Source organism: Manis javanica, chromosome 1, assembly GCF_040802235.1.
Source record: "Manis javanica isolate MJ-LG chromosome 1, MJ_LKY, whole genome shotgun sequence".
Classification (NCBI taxonomy): Eukaryota; Metazoa; Chordata; class Mammalia; order Pholidota; family Manidae; genus Manis; species Manis javanica.
In genome coordinates, this window is record NC_133156.1 from 28,547,170 (window position 1) to 28,561,119 (window position 13,950).

General features: G+C 42.4%; 1 protein-coding gene across 5 annotated transcripts in view; it reads right to left on the bottom strand.

The window, feature by feature from the left end:
• Nucleotides 1–13,950, bottom strand: part of ARHGEF37 (Rho guanine nucleotide exchange factor 37) — a 109,932-nt gene that overhangs the window by 47,309 nt on the left and 48,673 nt on the right. For all 5 annotated transcript variants that reach the window (XM_036994063.2, XM_036994067.2, XM_036994062.2 and 2 more), the window contains one exon: nt 13,301–13,448. In XM_036994063.2, coding sequence (XP_036849958.1) covers nt 13,301–13,448 — 148 coding nt within the window. The remainder of the gene's footprint in view (nt 1–13,300; nt 13,449–13,950) is intronic.

The window sequence follows — 13,950 nt, forward strand, 5'->3', positions numbered from 1 at the left end:
TTACTGGGCCTTGGTTCTCCATCTGTACTAAGCCAGTGGTCAGTTCCCTGCCCTCAGCTCTCTCAGACTCTTAACAGCAGACACAGCTATTACTCCTTCCCAGAACACTTTCTTCTTTTGGCCCCAGAGGCGCCCTTCATCCTGCTTCCCATAGTCCACAGGCCGCTCTCTTGGCGCCCCCTGTTGGCTTCTCCCCTATGCCCGAGTGCCCTGGGCCTCCTCTCCCCACTCCACTCACTGTCTTACTGACCTCATTTAGTTCTGTGGCTTTAAACATATCCCAAACCCACATCTCCACTTCCAGCTTGAGTCCAGAGCTCCAGACTCACACACTCAACTGCCTACTTGACATCTCTACTAGGATATGTCAGAAGCACAATGTTGGACATCCACATGGTAGTTCATTTAATAAAAGAGATCTGCTTCTTTGAAAAAGAAAAGTTTTTAAAATCACAGGAACTAAAGGTTAGTGATTCATTTAAAGTATTTAAGGGTAAAAAGTCATAGTATGTGTTTTCCTTCAAATAGTTTAGCATAAAAATAGATAAAGCAAACAGCAAAACGTTAACACTTTATTTTTAGGTTAAATTAAATGGTGGGAAGTGAGTGTTCATTACATTCTTCTATTTTTCTATAGGTTTTTAAATTTTCATTAAAAAAGAGTGAAAAATAAAGTAAAACATTAGAATTAATACTTGTAAGGTTGGAAGCACTGGAGGGAGGAGCGAGCACGTCGGACACTGATGACGTGCCAAAGTCCCCGGCTGCTGCCCCCTCCCAACCTGAAAAATGTGCCTTAGGCTAGCCAATCCTTGCGCCACTGTAAATCTAAGCTCTGCCCCCCACTACCTTCTTTAAAAACTCCCCACCTGTCTGGTTGCGCGTGACTTCCCCGGCCTGTAACTAGCCAGACTGGGGAACATCACCCGGGATTGCGCTCAAATAAACTGCCTGGCCCTTTGTTGCCTCTCGTCGCCTGCTTATTTCGGTTATAATTTATCTTGCAATACTGTCAAGGTCCCTCCCAGATGTACTATTTGATGAATGAATATTTCTAGTCCCCTTCTTGATGATGCTTGGAATTGCAGAGTGCCCAAGTCAACAGCATCTGGGAAGAGGCTCCACCAATCTTTTCTTGTTCACAAGCAGCCCTCATACCTGCCTTTTGTTGCAAATGTAAATGTCTATCATGCCTCCTCCAAGAAGACTCACAAATGCTGCTCACAACCCTTCTTTGGCCCCTCTCCACAGTACCAATGTCTCTTGCTCTTCTTCCTAAGAGAATCTCCAGACCAAATGTCCAGGCAAGATCAGCCATGAGGCTAAGAATAGGCAGAGCTAATAATAGGCCTAGGTGGGAGATCCTCATCAGCTGCAGGGGTGGCAAGGCAGGGGTGGGATTACCTGTCAGGACACACCTACGCTGACCATCTGCTCTCACCAGGAGTTTCCTAGTGCTTTGCTGACCGTGTGCAGGGGAGGTGGAAACAATCACCAGATATTTGCAAAACTGTGTTCTTGGCTTAATTTCTCTGGAAAAGGGCCAACTGCCTCATGGGGACAAGTGTCACCTCACAAATCAGAGGGCAGGGAGTCTTCAAAGAAATGACCACATCTCTTCTCCACAATGATCAAGGAGTCACTACAGAATTATGGCAGCCTCTTATATTTACAACCTTTCCAAGGTAATTTGGAGGAAACTTTTTATGCAGTCTTTCAAGATAGGCCAGACAAACTAAAAGGTAACACCCAGTGACTGGTTAAGTGTGAAAAAACAGGCCCTCTTACTTTCTTTTGGTGGGAGTATCAGTTGGTACAATCTTTTTGGAGAGCAGTGTGGCAATTTGTGAAATGTACAACCCTTTGTTCTATCCATCCTATTCTAGAAATCTACCCACAGAAATATGAACTCAAGTGAGCAAGGATAAAGGTGGATGTTGTTCAGCAACTCTATTTACCACAGTAAAAAATTAGAAACAAGCCAAATATCCATAAATAGGGAAATTGATAAATAAACCATAGTCTGAACTGCCCTGGAAAGGAACTCTATGCAGCCATTAAAAAGAACACAGTAGAATTATTTATACTGTCCTGAAAAGATATTCATGATGATGGTTAAGTGAAAAAGCAAGTTCTAAAACAGCATATACAGTAGGAGCCCCTTTAAAAAAAATCTCTTCCTTTCTATCTATCCATCCATCCATTCAATGTCTGGACTTTCCCATGAAAAGTCTATTTCCTGTCTGTCTGTAAATATACAGAAAATGATTTGAATGGAAAATGTTAACTATTGGGGGAGGAATGGGGAAGTGGGAGACCAAGGGGGAGTGGACTTTCACCTTTTCCTATATATGAATTTTCTTTTTCTCAGTAAGTATACTGTACTTTTATGTTTAAAACAAACAAATATTGCCATTAGAAGAAAAACAAAGGAGGTTATTTGCCTTCGCCAAACACTGTCTCAGCCATTGTTCCAGAACTGCAGGAGCTTTGTACCCATCCACCTCTGCAAGGCAGTCTCATCTCCACTGACAATTAGACCATTTTTAGCATGGTTCCTCTAAGGCAGAACTTACTGCCTGGTGCAAGGGCAAGCTTCTGATCTCTTAGGCCCTCAGGCAGGAAGCACTGCCTTAAGAGCCAAGATAAACTGAATGTACCACCTACTCACCCACTCAAATAGAGGGTGTGAGACAGCATGCATTTTTGAATCACAAAGAACCTAATTAGATGGTATGACCTATCCTAACTAGCTGAGAAAGAACCATTTATTGGTATGTTGATTATACTCTGCCAAGTTCCAGAAAGAGTCCCATGATCATGAGCATAAGAAAGCCAGGATATTAGCAACCTAAGGGTCCATCAATAGATGGATATAGGAGATGTGGTACATATACACAATGGAATATTAATCAGCCATAAAAAAATAATAAATCCTGCCATTTGCAATAACATAGATGTATCTAGAGGGTATTATGCTCAGTGAAATAAGCTAGGTGGAGAAAGACAAATACTATATGATTTCACTTATTTGTGGAATATAAAAACAAAGCAAAACAGAAGAAACAAAACAGAAGTAGACTCATAGACACTTAGAAGTCACTAGTGGTTAATGAGGGGGAGGAGTTGGGGTGGGTGTAGGGGGTGGGTAAAAGTGAGACAGGGACTGTGGGTGTAGTCAGAGTAGGGTGAGGGCCTCCGGAAAAACCAAGGCAAGATATTTGCAGTCAGAGCAACATAACTACATGCAAGGAAACCCCCTACCAAAATTCTATGTCAAACATTAAGCTCTAGGGTCATTCTTCAGTGAGATCAGTTAATATTCCCCAGATAAAGAAGAGTAGCACATGTTTTTATTATGCTAATCATTTATAATCATGTGTAAGATTCACTTTAGTATGCTAAAAGGCCCAGGCCTATGTGCTGTCTTTCCTCCTTCAGACCTGATGAGGTGATTTTGCAAACTGGGCAACTAATTTAGCAAGTAAGCTTAACATACTGTCTAGCAACCTAACAATAACTTGGCCCACCCTGGGGCAGGGCAGGTGGTCTTAACTGATATGCCCCCAGACCAGTTAGCTGCTATTCTGGGAAGAAATCAGCAGTAAATTTCTTATGTTAATTTTGCAGAATTACCTAGAGGATTACTAAGAAAAGAGATTTAATGACTCATCAAGTATGAACATTCTGGGACCACTTAACAAGTCCACACCCCTAGCCCTTTGAAAGTCCTCAACCGCCTGTGAAACCTCAGACCCTAGTTTTGTCTCTGTGCTTTTCAAGTGGTAAATGTCTTTGTTACTTGCTTTTTCATTCTAATCCTCCGAATTTCAGCTCAAACCTTCACTTTCCCTGTCTTATTTCAGATAAGCAGGGAGGGGGCTGCGGAGAGCCTAGATCTGGGCTTGCAAATTACCATTGCCTGGGTGACCGGATGGAATTGCAGCTTACAGTCATGCTCTTTGGTAGCCTGCCTGAAAGTCTCCCTCCTCTGCCTATAAGAAGTTTGCAGAACATAATCTCACTCCATTCAGGGCTTTGCAGCTCCCCCAAATCCCAGGGTGGTAGGGACTCAGTTCCCACACCATGCAGATCCAAGCAGACACTGGACACCAGGTGATACACTCCCTTAAGGAGTTAGCAGGGGATGTCCCCCATGCTAAGTAGATGTTCAATGAACTTCCTTTATGATTCTGTTCTGTCATTCCCTGACACTCACAATGTAATAAATTCTTTCCTCACCTTGTACTCTGACTTCCCTGGGTCTCCGAACCAACTTCCCCCCAACACCAGCACCGGTGGGGGGATGGGGAGGTGGTGCCGCAAATCTTCAAGGACAGTGTGGGTAAAATTGTAACATCTCCAGAATATCTCGCCTGGCTTTAGTGTATTTGCCTGTCCTCAAGGGGGGAGAGAAGTTCATCTCCATATCAATGGGTAATTACCTGGGCCACCAAGGGCGTGTCTGAGCCTGAGACATTAAGGGGAGGGGGCTGGCTGGCTTGTTTGCTCTGCTGGCTTCTTCCAGAGCAGAGGAGAAAGATGGCTCGTGACTGCAGTTTGAGAGAATAAACAGGTTTTAAATTTTATTTCTCCCTTTGACTGATTTTGGTTTTTAGAGGTATTTTGCCCCGGGATTTCCTTTCCCCAGACTTACAGACAGTCCTGCAAGAATTGTTCTTGTTGTGCCCAAAGTTGTGAATCCCAGAAGACCACCAAGGAGCCAACACCGATGCAAAAGCAAAGAGCCTTTATTTGAGCTAGCTCGAGCTCAATCTCTCATCTACACCAATGCAGTGGCAAGATGCCAGAGAAAGCGAGTTTCAATAGCACAAAGGTTTTATGGGGTTCTAGGGCAGTTGGTGGGGTGGTAGTCGTGGCTCTGCCTGATTGGTTGGATCTAGGGGTAGCTGGTGGGGTGATAGGTCGTGGCTCTGGTCAATTGGCAGGGTCTAAGGTCTCATCTACACCAATGCAGTGGCAAGATGCCAGAGTAAGTGAGTTTCAATACCACAAAGGTTTTATGGGGTTCTAGGGCAGTTGGTGGGGTGATGGTCATGGCTCTGCCTGATTGGCTGGATCTAGGGGTAGTTGGTGGGGTGATAGGTTGTGGCTCTGGTCAATTAGCAGGGTCTAAGGGTGGTGGGTGAGCTCTTTGCTGACTGGAGAGGAGAGAGACCAAGCTCCAGTTGGGTGAAACAGGATCCAGGTCCCGATTGGCTGAGGTAGGATCCGGGTCCCAATTGGCTGAAATAGAATCTGGGAGCTTGCCCTTTCATTCCCCCCTTTCTCTGGATCCTAAGAAGGGACCCAATCATGGATCTAATAAGGTTTTGCAGTTGTAAGGAGATAAAGACTGACACTGTTGTCTTAGCACCATTAGCTGGACTGTATTAATTCTATCTTTTTAATAAAAGTTATCAGTTTATTGAGGATACATGGTCTAAAGGTAACAAGATTACTAGGGGCTTATATTGAGCATGGAGGACTATCAGTTGGACGGCCCCCACATGGTCTCTGACAATCTGGACCAGCCTGTTGATGATACAGGGCCCAAGGGTTAGTAAAAGGAGTAGGATGGCAAGGGGTCCTTGAATATTAATTTCCTGCTTGATTTCTCTCTGGGACACTGGCGCCTTGGTTCGGGCGCACATCAAAAGACTGCATGCCCAGCCTCTAAGGTGGGCTGACATATTGTTATTTGCTAAAGAATCCTGCCTTTTACTGTGCTGTCTACAGCTGGGTCTGCATGCTAAGTCAGTTGCTCAGCTTGCAAAATTACCTAGTCAGATCTGAAGGAGGAAAGACAGCACATAGGCCTGGGCCTTTTAGTATGCTAAAATAATCTTATACAGGATCACAAATGATTAGCATAATAAAACATGTGCTACTCTTCTTTATCTGGGGAACATTAACTGATCTCACTGAAGAATGATTCTAGAGCTTAATGTTCTACATAGATTTAGTAGGGGGGGTTTCCAGCATGTAGCTACCTACGTTGCTCTGATTGCAAATATCCTGCCTTGCTTTCTCCAGAGGCTCTCACCTTATTCTGTCTAAGCCTATGGTCCCTGTCTCATTCTCCCCTCTACAGGTAGAGACCCTACATGCTGCTAGGGAAAAGAGGCGATGACCGCTCTGGCTGCTTCTTGCAGAGAAGGGGGTGCAGTAAAGGGTGCAGCTAGGTCTCCATCACTGGTCAGTTGAGAGGGCCTCAGAAGGTTGGCGCTTCTGTTCAGGGTTTCATTTCTATTACTATTTGCAGTTTTGTGGCTTCTAGGCAAGATAAAACAAATTGTGTTATTAGGTTAAGTAGCAACATCTGGAGTTGGATTTTCTATTCTGGAAGGACGAACGACGAGATTAAGAATGCATGGTTGAATGTGAGAACTAGAAATATGAAGACTAATTGAGAATCATAGTCAGGTATTATAGGGAAACTAGAATTCTGGATATTAGGATTTAGTATAGATAAGACAGCATTATTGAAACAACAGTTTTCTCTAAAATCACCCTTATTTTTATTAGAATTAACCAGATTAAGAAAACAATTAACAGTTGGCTTGATTATTTGCATAAGTGCAGCAAGAAGAGCAATTGATTACAAAAGCTCTTTTAAACGTGCCTTGCTGGAACTTTTTGTAAGGAATTTCAGATTGAACTTTTAAAGGCCTCTTGAGGCCAGACAGCCAAGCCAGACTTGCCATCAGTTTTTGCCTGCAGTACCTGTAGATTTGGGTGAATTCCTCTCTTCTCGAGGTCCCCGAGACATCTTGAGGTTCCTGAACCTGCCAGGAAGTGACCTTCCTTACTCACCTGGTAAGGCTGCTGGGAACCCTGTAAGCAAGGTACCAGGCCAGTTGTTCCAAGGGGCTTTGTTGGCTTTATAAAGTCAACCTTAGTTCCTTAAAGCTGTCTGGTCATATCTGAGTTTACACATGTGTCTCTCAGGTATGACGTTCCAGTCAAAGCCTTGGTAGTATAACCTGTGTTTTTAATTGGTCCTCTTACAAGGAATGCAGGTTCTTATTGAATTTATGCAAATAAACATACTGCCATGAAATATAAAAATAATCACTGAAAGTTTTTAAATTCTGGAGAGATCAGGTAGAAAGATAAATGTTTCAATTCTGCTTATAAACATAGTCATTTACTAAACTGTTGTCAGCTTAAGAGAAAAAGCTTAAAGTACTTTATCAGCAACATCTGAAACAAAAAGTCACAAAACCATCTTCCTTAGTTCACTTAATCTTATGTAACCAATGCCTGTTCTGCTGAAAATCTAGTTCTTTACTAGTAGTTTAGGAGTAATAAAACAGTGACTATAAATGACAAAAGACTTACAAATGACAATGGCTAAAGTTCTGATGAGAGCTTACTATAAGACAGTTGACATAAAGAAATTTGGATATTTTTGTAACAAAACATTCAGTAACAAAGTTTAGCATCATTCTCTTTGACAGTGCTTTCTAGGTAATTAAGCAGGTAATTATATATATCAGATAAATAAGCCAAATTAGTCAAATACTTTCTACAATGAGAAAAAAAATTCCTCTGACATGTTCCAGGGGCCCTCTGGAAAATATCAGAGTTAACTAGAGGTAAAAGTACCTTGTTGAATTTGATTTTGGGAAGTTGTCAGAAGAAAGTTTATTTGGCACTTGCTTAAATAGTATTGTAGGTTGCTATGAAGCAATACTTATCCATTTAACCAGAATGACAAAATACCCCAAAGGCAAATAAATATGTTTACACAGTTGTTAGCAAACTTTAGCTTTTAGTCTTTTTAATATTAAGATGTCATTTTCTTAAATACTCAGACAACTCATTGAGACTTTAAGCATGAGAAACTTCTTTAATAAAACAATTAGAAAGCCTTTGGCAATCTTTCAACATTAAGAGCAGACTAACAGTTTAAGAAAACTTTGTCTTTTTAACTGAAAACAAAATTCTAATTTTGCTGTGTACTTGATACCAAGACTCATTCGCTTTAATTTATATAGCATGCCCATATTAAATTCTTCCAAAACTTTCTACAACCTTCTTCTTATATTTAGATTTCTCTTTCTAAATAAACAGCTGTACTTTACAATAAAGTTACTTTCTTTTATCAAAAAACATTCTTTAGCATGCAGAAAAGTTTTCCTTATTACTTTGAGTAGTTTTAATTAGAACTTAAAACCATTAGGTACCTTAATCTAGTTAACACTGAGAAGCAGGCTATTGTAAACTGTTACACTAGCATTCTTTAGATTGACAAATTTATGAACATTTTATAATTTCTGTAACTATGAGCTTTACAGCACAATCTCTCACTAAACATAAAGTATATCAACTTAGCAAAACTTTAAGATTTTAGGTTACTACAAAGATTCTCAGGCTGCAGGTAGGTATACACACTATAACACACAATTAAAAAGGTGTTCACTTGCCACACTCATTTAGTTCACTCATACATAACAACTATGCTAGATTACTTATAAGACCTTTACTGAATATTAGACAAAGTCAAGCCTTTAAGCATTTTATTCTTAAAATATTTAGCATATAACACGGACTTAAATGACCTTAGGTAAACTTAGGCAGCTGATAACTACACGGACATGCCCGCTTCAAGCAAACCCAAATTAGCATTAATGTTTAACATTTTTTATCAGATTTTCTGGAAGTTTTAGAATGCCCAATTTTCACAAGTGCTTGTCTTTAAATCAATTTCATTAATACCATCCGGAGGTAGAAAGATATTTTCATTTACACACTTAGACACACAAACGTACAGACTGAGACATAATGATAAGGTTCCCTCTGGCAGCCATCCGACATTGAAAACTAGCTACTCACTAGAACAAAAAGTCTGCCACCAACCCTTCTGGACTTCCACACTGAGGTTGTTAGCTCTTCCCCTGATATCTTTAACCTTTAAAAGAGTGGTTAGATTAAATGTTCCCTCCGGCAGCCAGCCAACGTTAAAGGACAGCCACTCGGAGATGCAGAAAACATGAAATTTTCCCTTCCTGACGTCCGTGCTCAAATTGTGAGCTCTCTCCCTAACGTCTGAGAAAAATGGTCTGTCATGAGAGACAAGGGGGTCGTCTGTGTCTGTCTCATTTCTTCTGTCAACAAGACTAAGACAAACATGACAAACAACAAACAGGCTGCCGTGGCCATGGAGGCAAAACTGAAAGTAAGTTGAGGGCCTGTTGGACTGCAGCGGCAGCCGACTTTCCTCACAGATGAGGACCTCTTCCTCCAGACGGGGGCAAGGGACGTCTCCCAAGACCCCTGGTCAGCAACCCGCCAGCACATCCACCTAAGTCAATGCCGACCCAGATACAGATTGGAGCTCCTACAGGCTTATACAGGCTTGTTTGCGAACAAAAACAGTGAGAAAACAGATAAAGACAGAGTGAGACACAGGTAGACAAGGACAGACAGATAACTGAGTGCACTCACCAGCCAGCACAGGGCCCTCCGGGTTGGGAATCCTGGGGGTCTCTGGGATCCTGGATGAGCCCCCAAATTTTGTGCCCAAAGTTGTGAATCCCAGAAGACCACCAAGGAGCCAACACCGATGCAAAAGCAAAGAGCCTTTATTCGAGCTAGCTCGAACTCAATCTCTCATCTACATCAACACAGTGGCAAGATGCCAGAGAAAGAGAGCGAGTTTCAATACCACAAAGGTTTTATGGGGTTCTAGGGCAGTTGGTGGGGTGATGGTCATGGCTCTGCCTGATTGGCTGGATCTAGGGGTAGTTGGTGGGGTGATAAGTCATGGCTCTGGTCAACTGGCAGGGTCTAAGGGTGGTGGGTGAGCTCTTTGCTGACTGGAGAGGAGAGAGACCAAGCTCCGACTAGGTGAAATAGGATCCAGGTCCCGATTGGCTGAGGTAGGATCCAGGTCCCAAGTAGCTGAAATAGAATTTGGAAGCTTGCCCTTTCATTCCCTGCCTCATAAAAGGCCCCTGGAACATGCAGAGACCAAATGAGTGCCTTGAAATGTGCTGAAACCTCAAAAACTGAGATATTTTTGTGACCTGTTGACTATGCAGTCACATATCATAACACTGGGAATGACTCTATGCAGTCACGTATCATAACACTGGGTCTAAATTAGACCCAGATCTTTTGCAAGAACATCACACTTCCTCATTTGCTCTGCCTCCCCAGTACAAAATGCTATTCCCACTTCAATTGTGTTATTTCCTTTTTTCTCTTCTCATAGACAAGCTGGTTATCATTGCTAGTTGTTATTCTCGGGTACATGCATTCTCTGCTATTTCATTTTTCTGTACTTCTTAAACAGAAGGGCTTTGGACTCTTCTTAAAGCCAAACTTATCTATTATAAGTAGGTACATGATTCTGATTATTTCATGATACCCTCTAGTGTAGCAGTACCCAAGCATTTGTACACTGAAATACATATTACTGTATTAGAAATTGATTTCCTTTTTATTATACTTAATCAATTATATTGCTTTATTTTTTTCAGTTATGTATATAGGTAGGAGATAAGTACCTATATCTCCAGAATATTTCTCAGGATAGTACATTTATTTATTTAATGTTTGTTATAAAAAGGGGGCTTTGGGACCAATAGAGCTAAGATGTACATTGTACATGAGATGTACAATGAGAGAAATGTAATCCCTGCCTAGCCAAGATGACATAATAGCTGGGATGTATAGAGTGTCATGTATGCACAATGAATATATGCCCCAGTAAAGTGCTGGGGGCATATATTATGTATATGTAACATGTATATTACATTATTATTCCCACGTTACATACAAGAAAACCAGATTCTTTACACAAAATGGTTCTGCCAAGGTAAGCAAGGTGCATGGCTAGATCCTCCACTGGGCAGCCTGGCCCCAGAGCCCATGAGAAAGCCTAGACTGGCCTGGATGGGAGAATACTGAGGACATGGCTAACAGCCACCTGTGAGCCAACCAGGGCCATACTCTCACACCCTAACACATCTGAACTGGATGCCAACATTTAACCTGGGGAAACATCAAAGTTTCTGGCTTCTGTTGAAAAATCAGAGGACCTGGCCGCCATGGACTCACACTCCTACCTGGCAGGTAAGACAGATGGTTTGCAAAAAATGGCTGCAATTGTTCTACTCTCTGTAGCCACACATCCATGACTCTGAAGCTCATCTCATCAAGAAGGCCTATTTCTCTTCCCCATGAGGCTGGCACAGCACACCAATTCCCACCTAAGACATCCAAAGGCCTTACTCTTCCTCTCCTGCCCACTTTCTTCCTCTTTCTTTGTCTCTCTCTGTCTCTCTTTGAGCTCTGTGTTCATGGTATGAACAAGCCTGGGTTGGCCTGCAGGATAATGAGACTGGCCAGAGCTCAAGTGTCCCAGACATGAGAGAGGCCAGCAAAGATGAGCAGCGATGACCTGCAGTTGATCACAGACACGTGAAGGTGTTCAGCCAGGACCAGATGAATCACTTACTGAGCCCAGCTAAATTGCTAGCATGCATAGGTGTGGGCTAAATAAATGTTTGTTGTAAGCCATTATGTTCTGGGGTGGTTTGTTTTCTAGCAAAAGCTTGATACAGCAACAATCAGCTGTGGCTGGGCTGCAGCTGTACTCTATGCAGGGCCGGTTGGCTCTGGTTTGCCATAGTCTCCACTACTCCCTTTTGTCCCACATTTGGCACCTTGTTTCCCTCATTTCTGTTATCTGCCTCACTCCTGGAGAAACAGATTTAGTGACACTTGCGTAAGCCTTAGTTTGTAAGAGCCATGAAGGGATGAATCAAAGCGGAAAATGAATACAGTATTTTTGGAGGAAGAAGGGTGCTAGGACATGGGTATTTGAAAAGCAGGCTTCAGGAAGTTGAGGGGATAAGATAAGGGAGAGATAGAGGACAGGCAGCAGGTTTCAAGTGAGATAATGTCATCTTCAAAGACTAAATCTACATTTTCCCTTGGTGTAAAGGGAAGGTCTAAGTTAGCTGAATTAATAATAATAATAATAATCTCTATTCCTCCTATATTATTCTGATTTCCAGGAAACCACCTTCATTTACCTCCATTTGGTGAGCTCATCATTGGGAAAGATACAGCCTTTTTAAGACAGAATAGAAGCAGAATAATTCACAGGCAGGGAAATACAAGTGACTACTAAATGTACAAAAAAATGATCAGAATGACTTACGTTCATGAGTAATCACTGTAGCACTATCTATAGTATCAAAAGAATAGAAACAAACCAATGTCCATTAATAGAGACTGGTTAAACTGTGGAACAGCTACATGGTGGAAGATTATATAGCTGTTGAAGGGATTATACACATAGGTATTGAAAGGGAAAGACCTCTAGGACATACTGTACATGAGAAGAAATACAAATGTACATTTAAAAAGTAGGAAAATAAGGGTCTGTATTTGCATTTGTATATGCATAAAGGAACTCTGCAAAGATACATAAATAATTTAAGCATGGTTATGTTAACTTTGGAGAAGTAATTGGGTAGAGGAAGGGTTGGGAAGATTTTTTTACTGTATAAATTTGGATGTTTTAAAGCTTTTGAACCATGTAATTATCATGCCCATTAAGATCTTTAATTAAAAAAATTTTGTTCTCTACATTATCTCTACCTGGGGCTTCCACCCATGGTGCCAGCTATGGGCTGTGAGGTCACCCAGTATAGTTCTGGTCCTGTTCCATGGGGCAGGATATCAGCTATCTATACAAAGGCCTCCCCAGGTGATACAAACCTGCTTCCTGCTCCTGTTTCTTAAAGCACATGGTTCCCACCATCCCACTACCCTTCCTACTGTCCTGTGATATTCCTGAGGGCTGTTTACCAAATGTTTCTGCTTTTCTAACTCTGGATACATGGCAGGATAGGACACCCTGGCCTCCTGGTAGCTGGACAAAGCCACATGATTAGTTATGGCTCATCAATTATGAAAAGCAAATGGTATCACTTCTGGACTGGAGCATTTAATTTCCAGCATCAGACCCTCCAGAGCTCTTTTTCCCTTTGCACAGTTACTGGCAATAATCCAGATAGTGGCTGCTTTCAGTTTGGGTCCCAGATCGTGGATGATGCAGAGAAGAGCCTCAAGTCAACCCACGATGGAGAATAAGGAAGGTATAGAGCTTCGTTGTTTGAAGTCCTGAGTGCTGGGAGTTGTTTATCCCTGCAGCCTATCCTGTCTGAGACACTCCTGAAGCAGCAGGAGCACCACCAAGTGGGGGTAAGACCTTAACGGTCCCTGACCTCGGGGTCAAGGACAGCAGAGAAGAGTGCTCACTGGTCATCTTACTCACACCACCGCCTCAATGATGCCCTGGATCTCCTGCTGCAGCTCTGGCTCCTTCCGGTAGGTGTCCACCAGCAGCAGGGCCTGGTCGTAGCTGGCACAGTAGACTTTATAGACTCGCTCCAACTCCTCTTGGAATTCCAGGAATAAGTTACCTGATAGTGGAAGAGCAGCAAGAATTCTCAGAGGCATGTGTCTATGCCCCCTTGCTTGAGACAGGCAGGCAGTGAGTGAGACAGCTAAGCCTCCTGCTATAGAGCAAAACTGCTGGGAGACAGCCCTGGAGGTGGATGGTGGTGATGGTTGCACAATGTGGATGTACTCAATACCAGCGGACTTAGGCTTAAAAGTGGTTAAAATGATGAATTTTATGTTGTCTATATTTTGCCACAATAAAAAAGGTTTAAGAAAAGATCTTTAAAAACCCTACACACAAAGCTGGAGGCGGACCCAAAATGGCAGCATGAGTAGAGCAGCAGAAATCTCCTCCCAAAACCACATATATCTATGAAAATATAACAAAGACAACTCTTCCTAAAATAGAGACCAGAGGACACAGGACAACATCCAGACCACATCCACACCTGCGAGAACCCAGCGCCTCACGAAGGGGGTAAGATACAAGCCCCGGCCCGGTGGGACCCGAGTGCCCCTCCC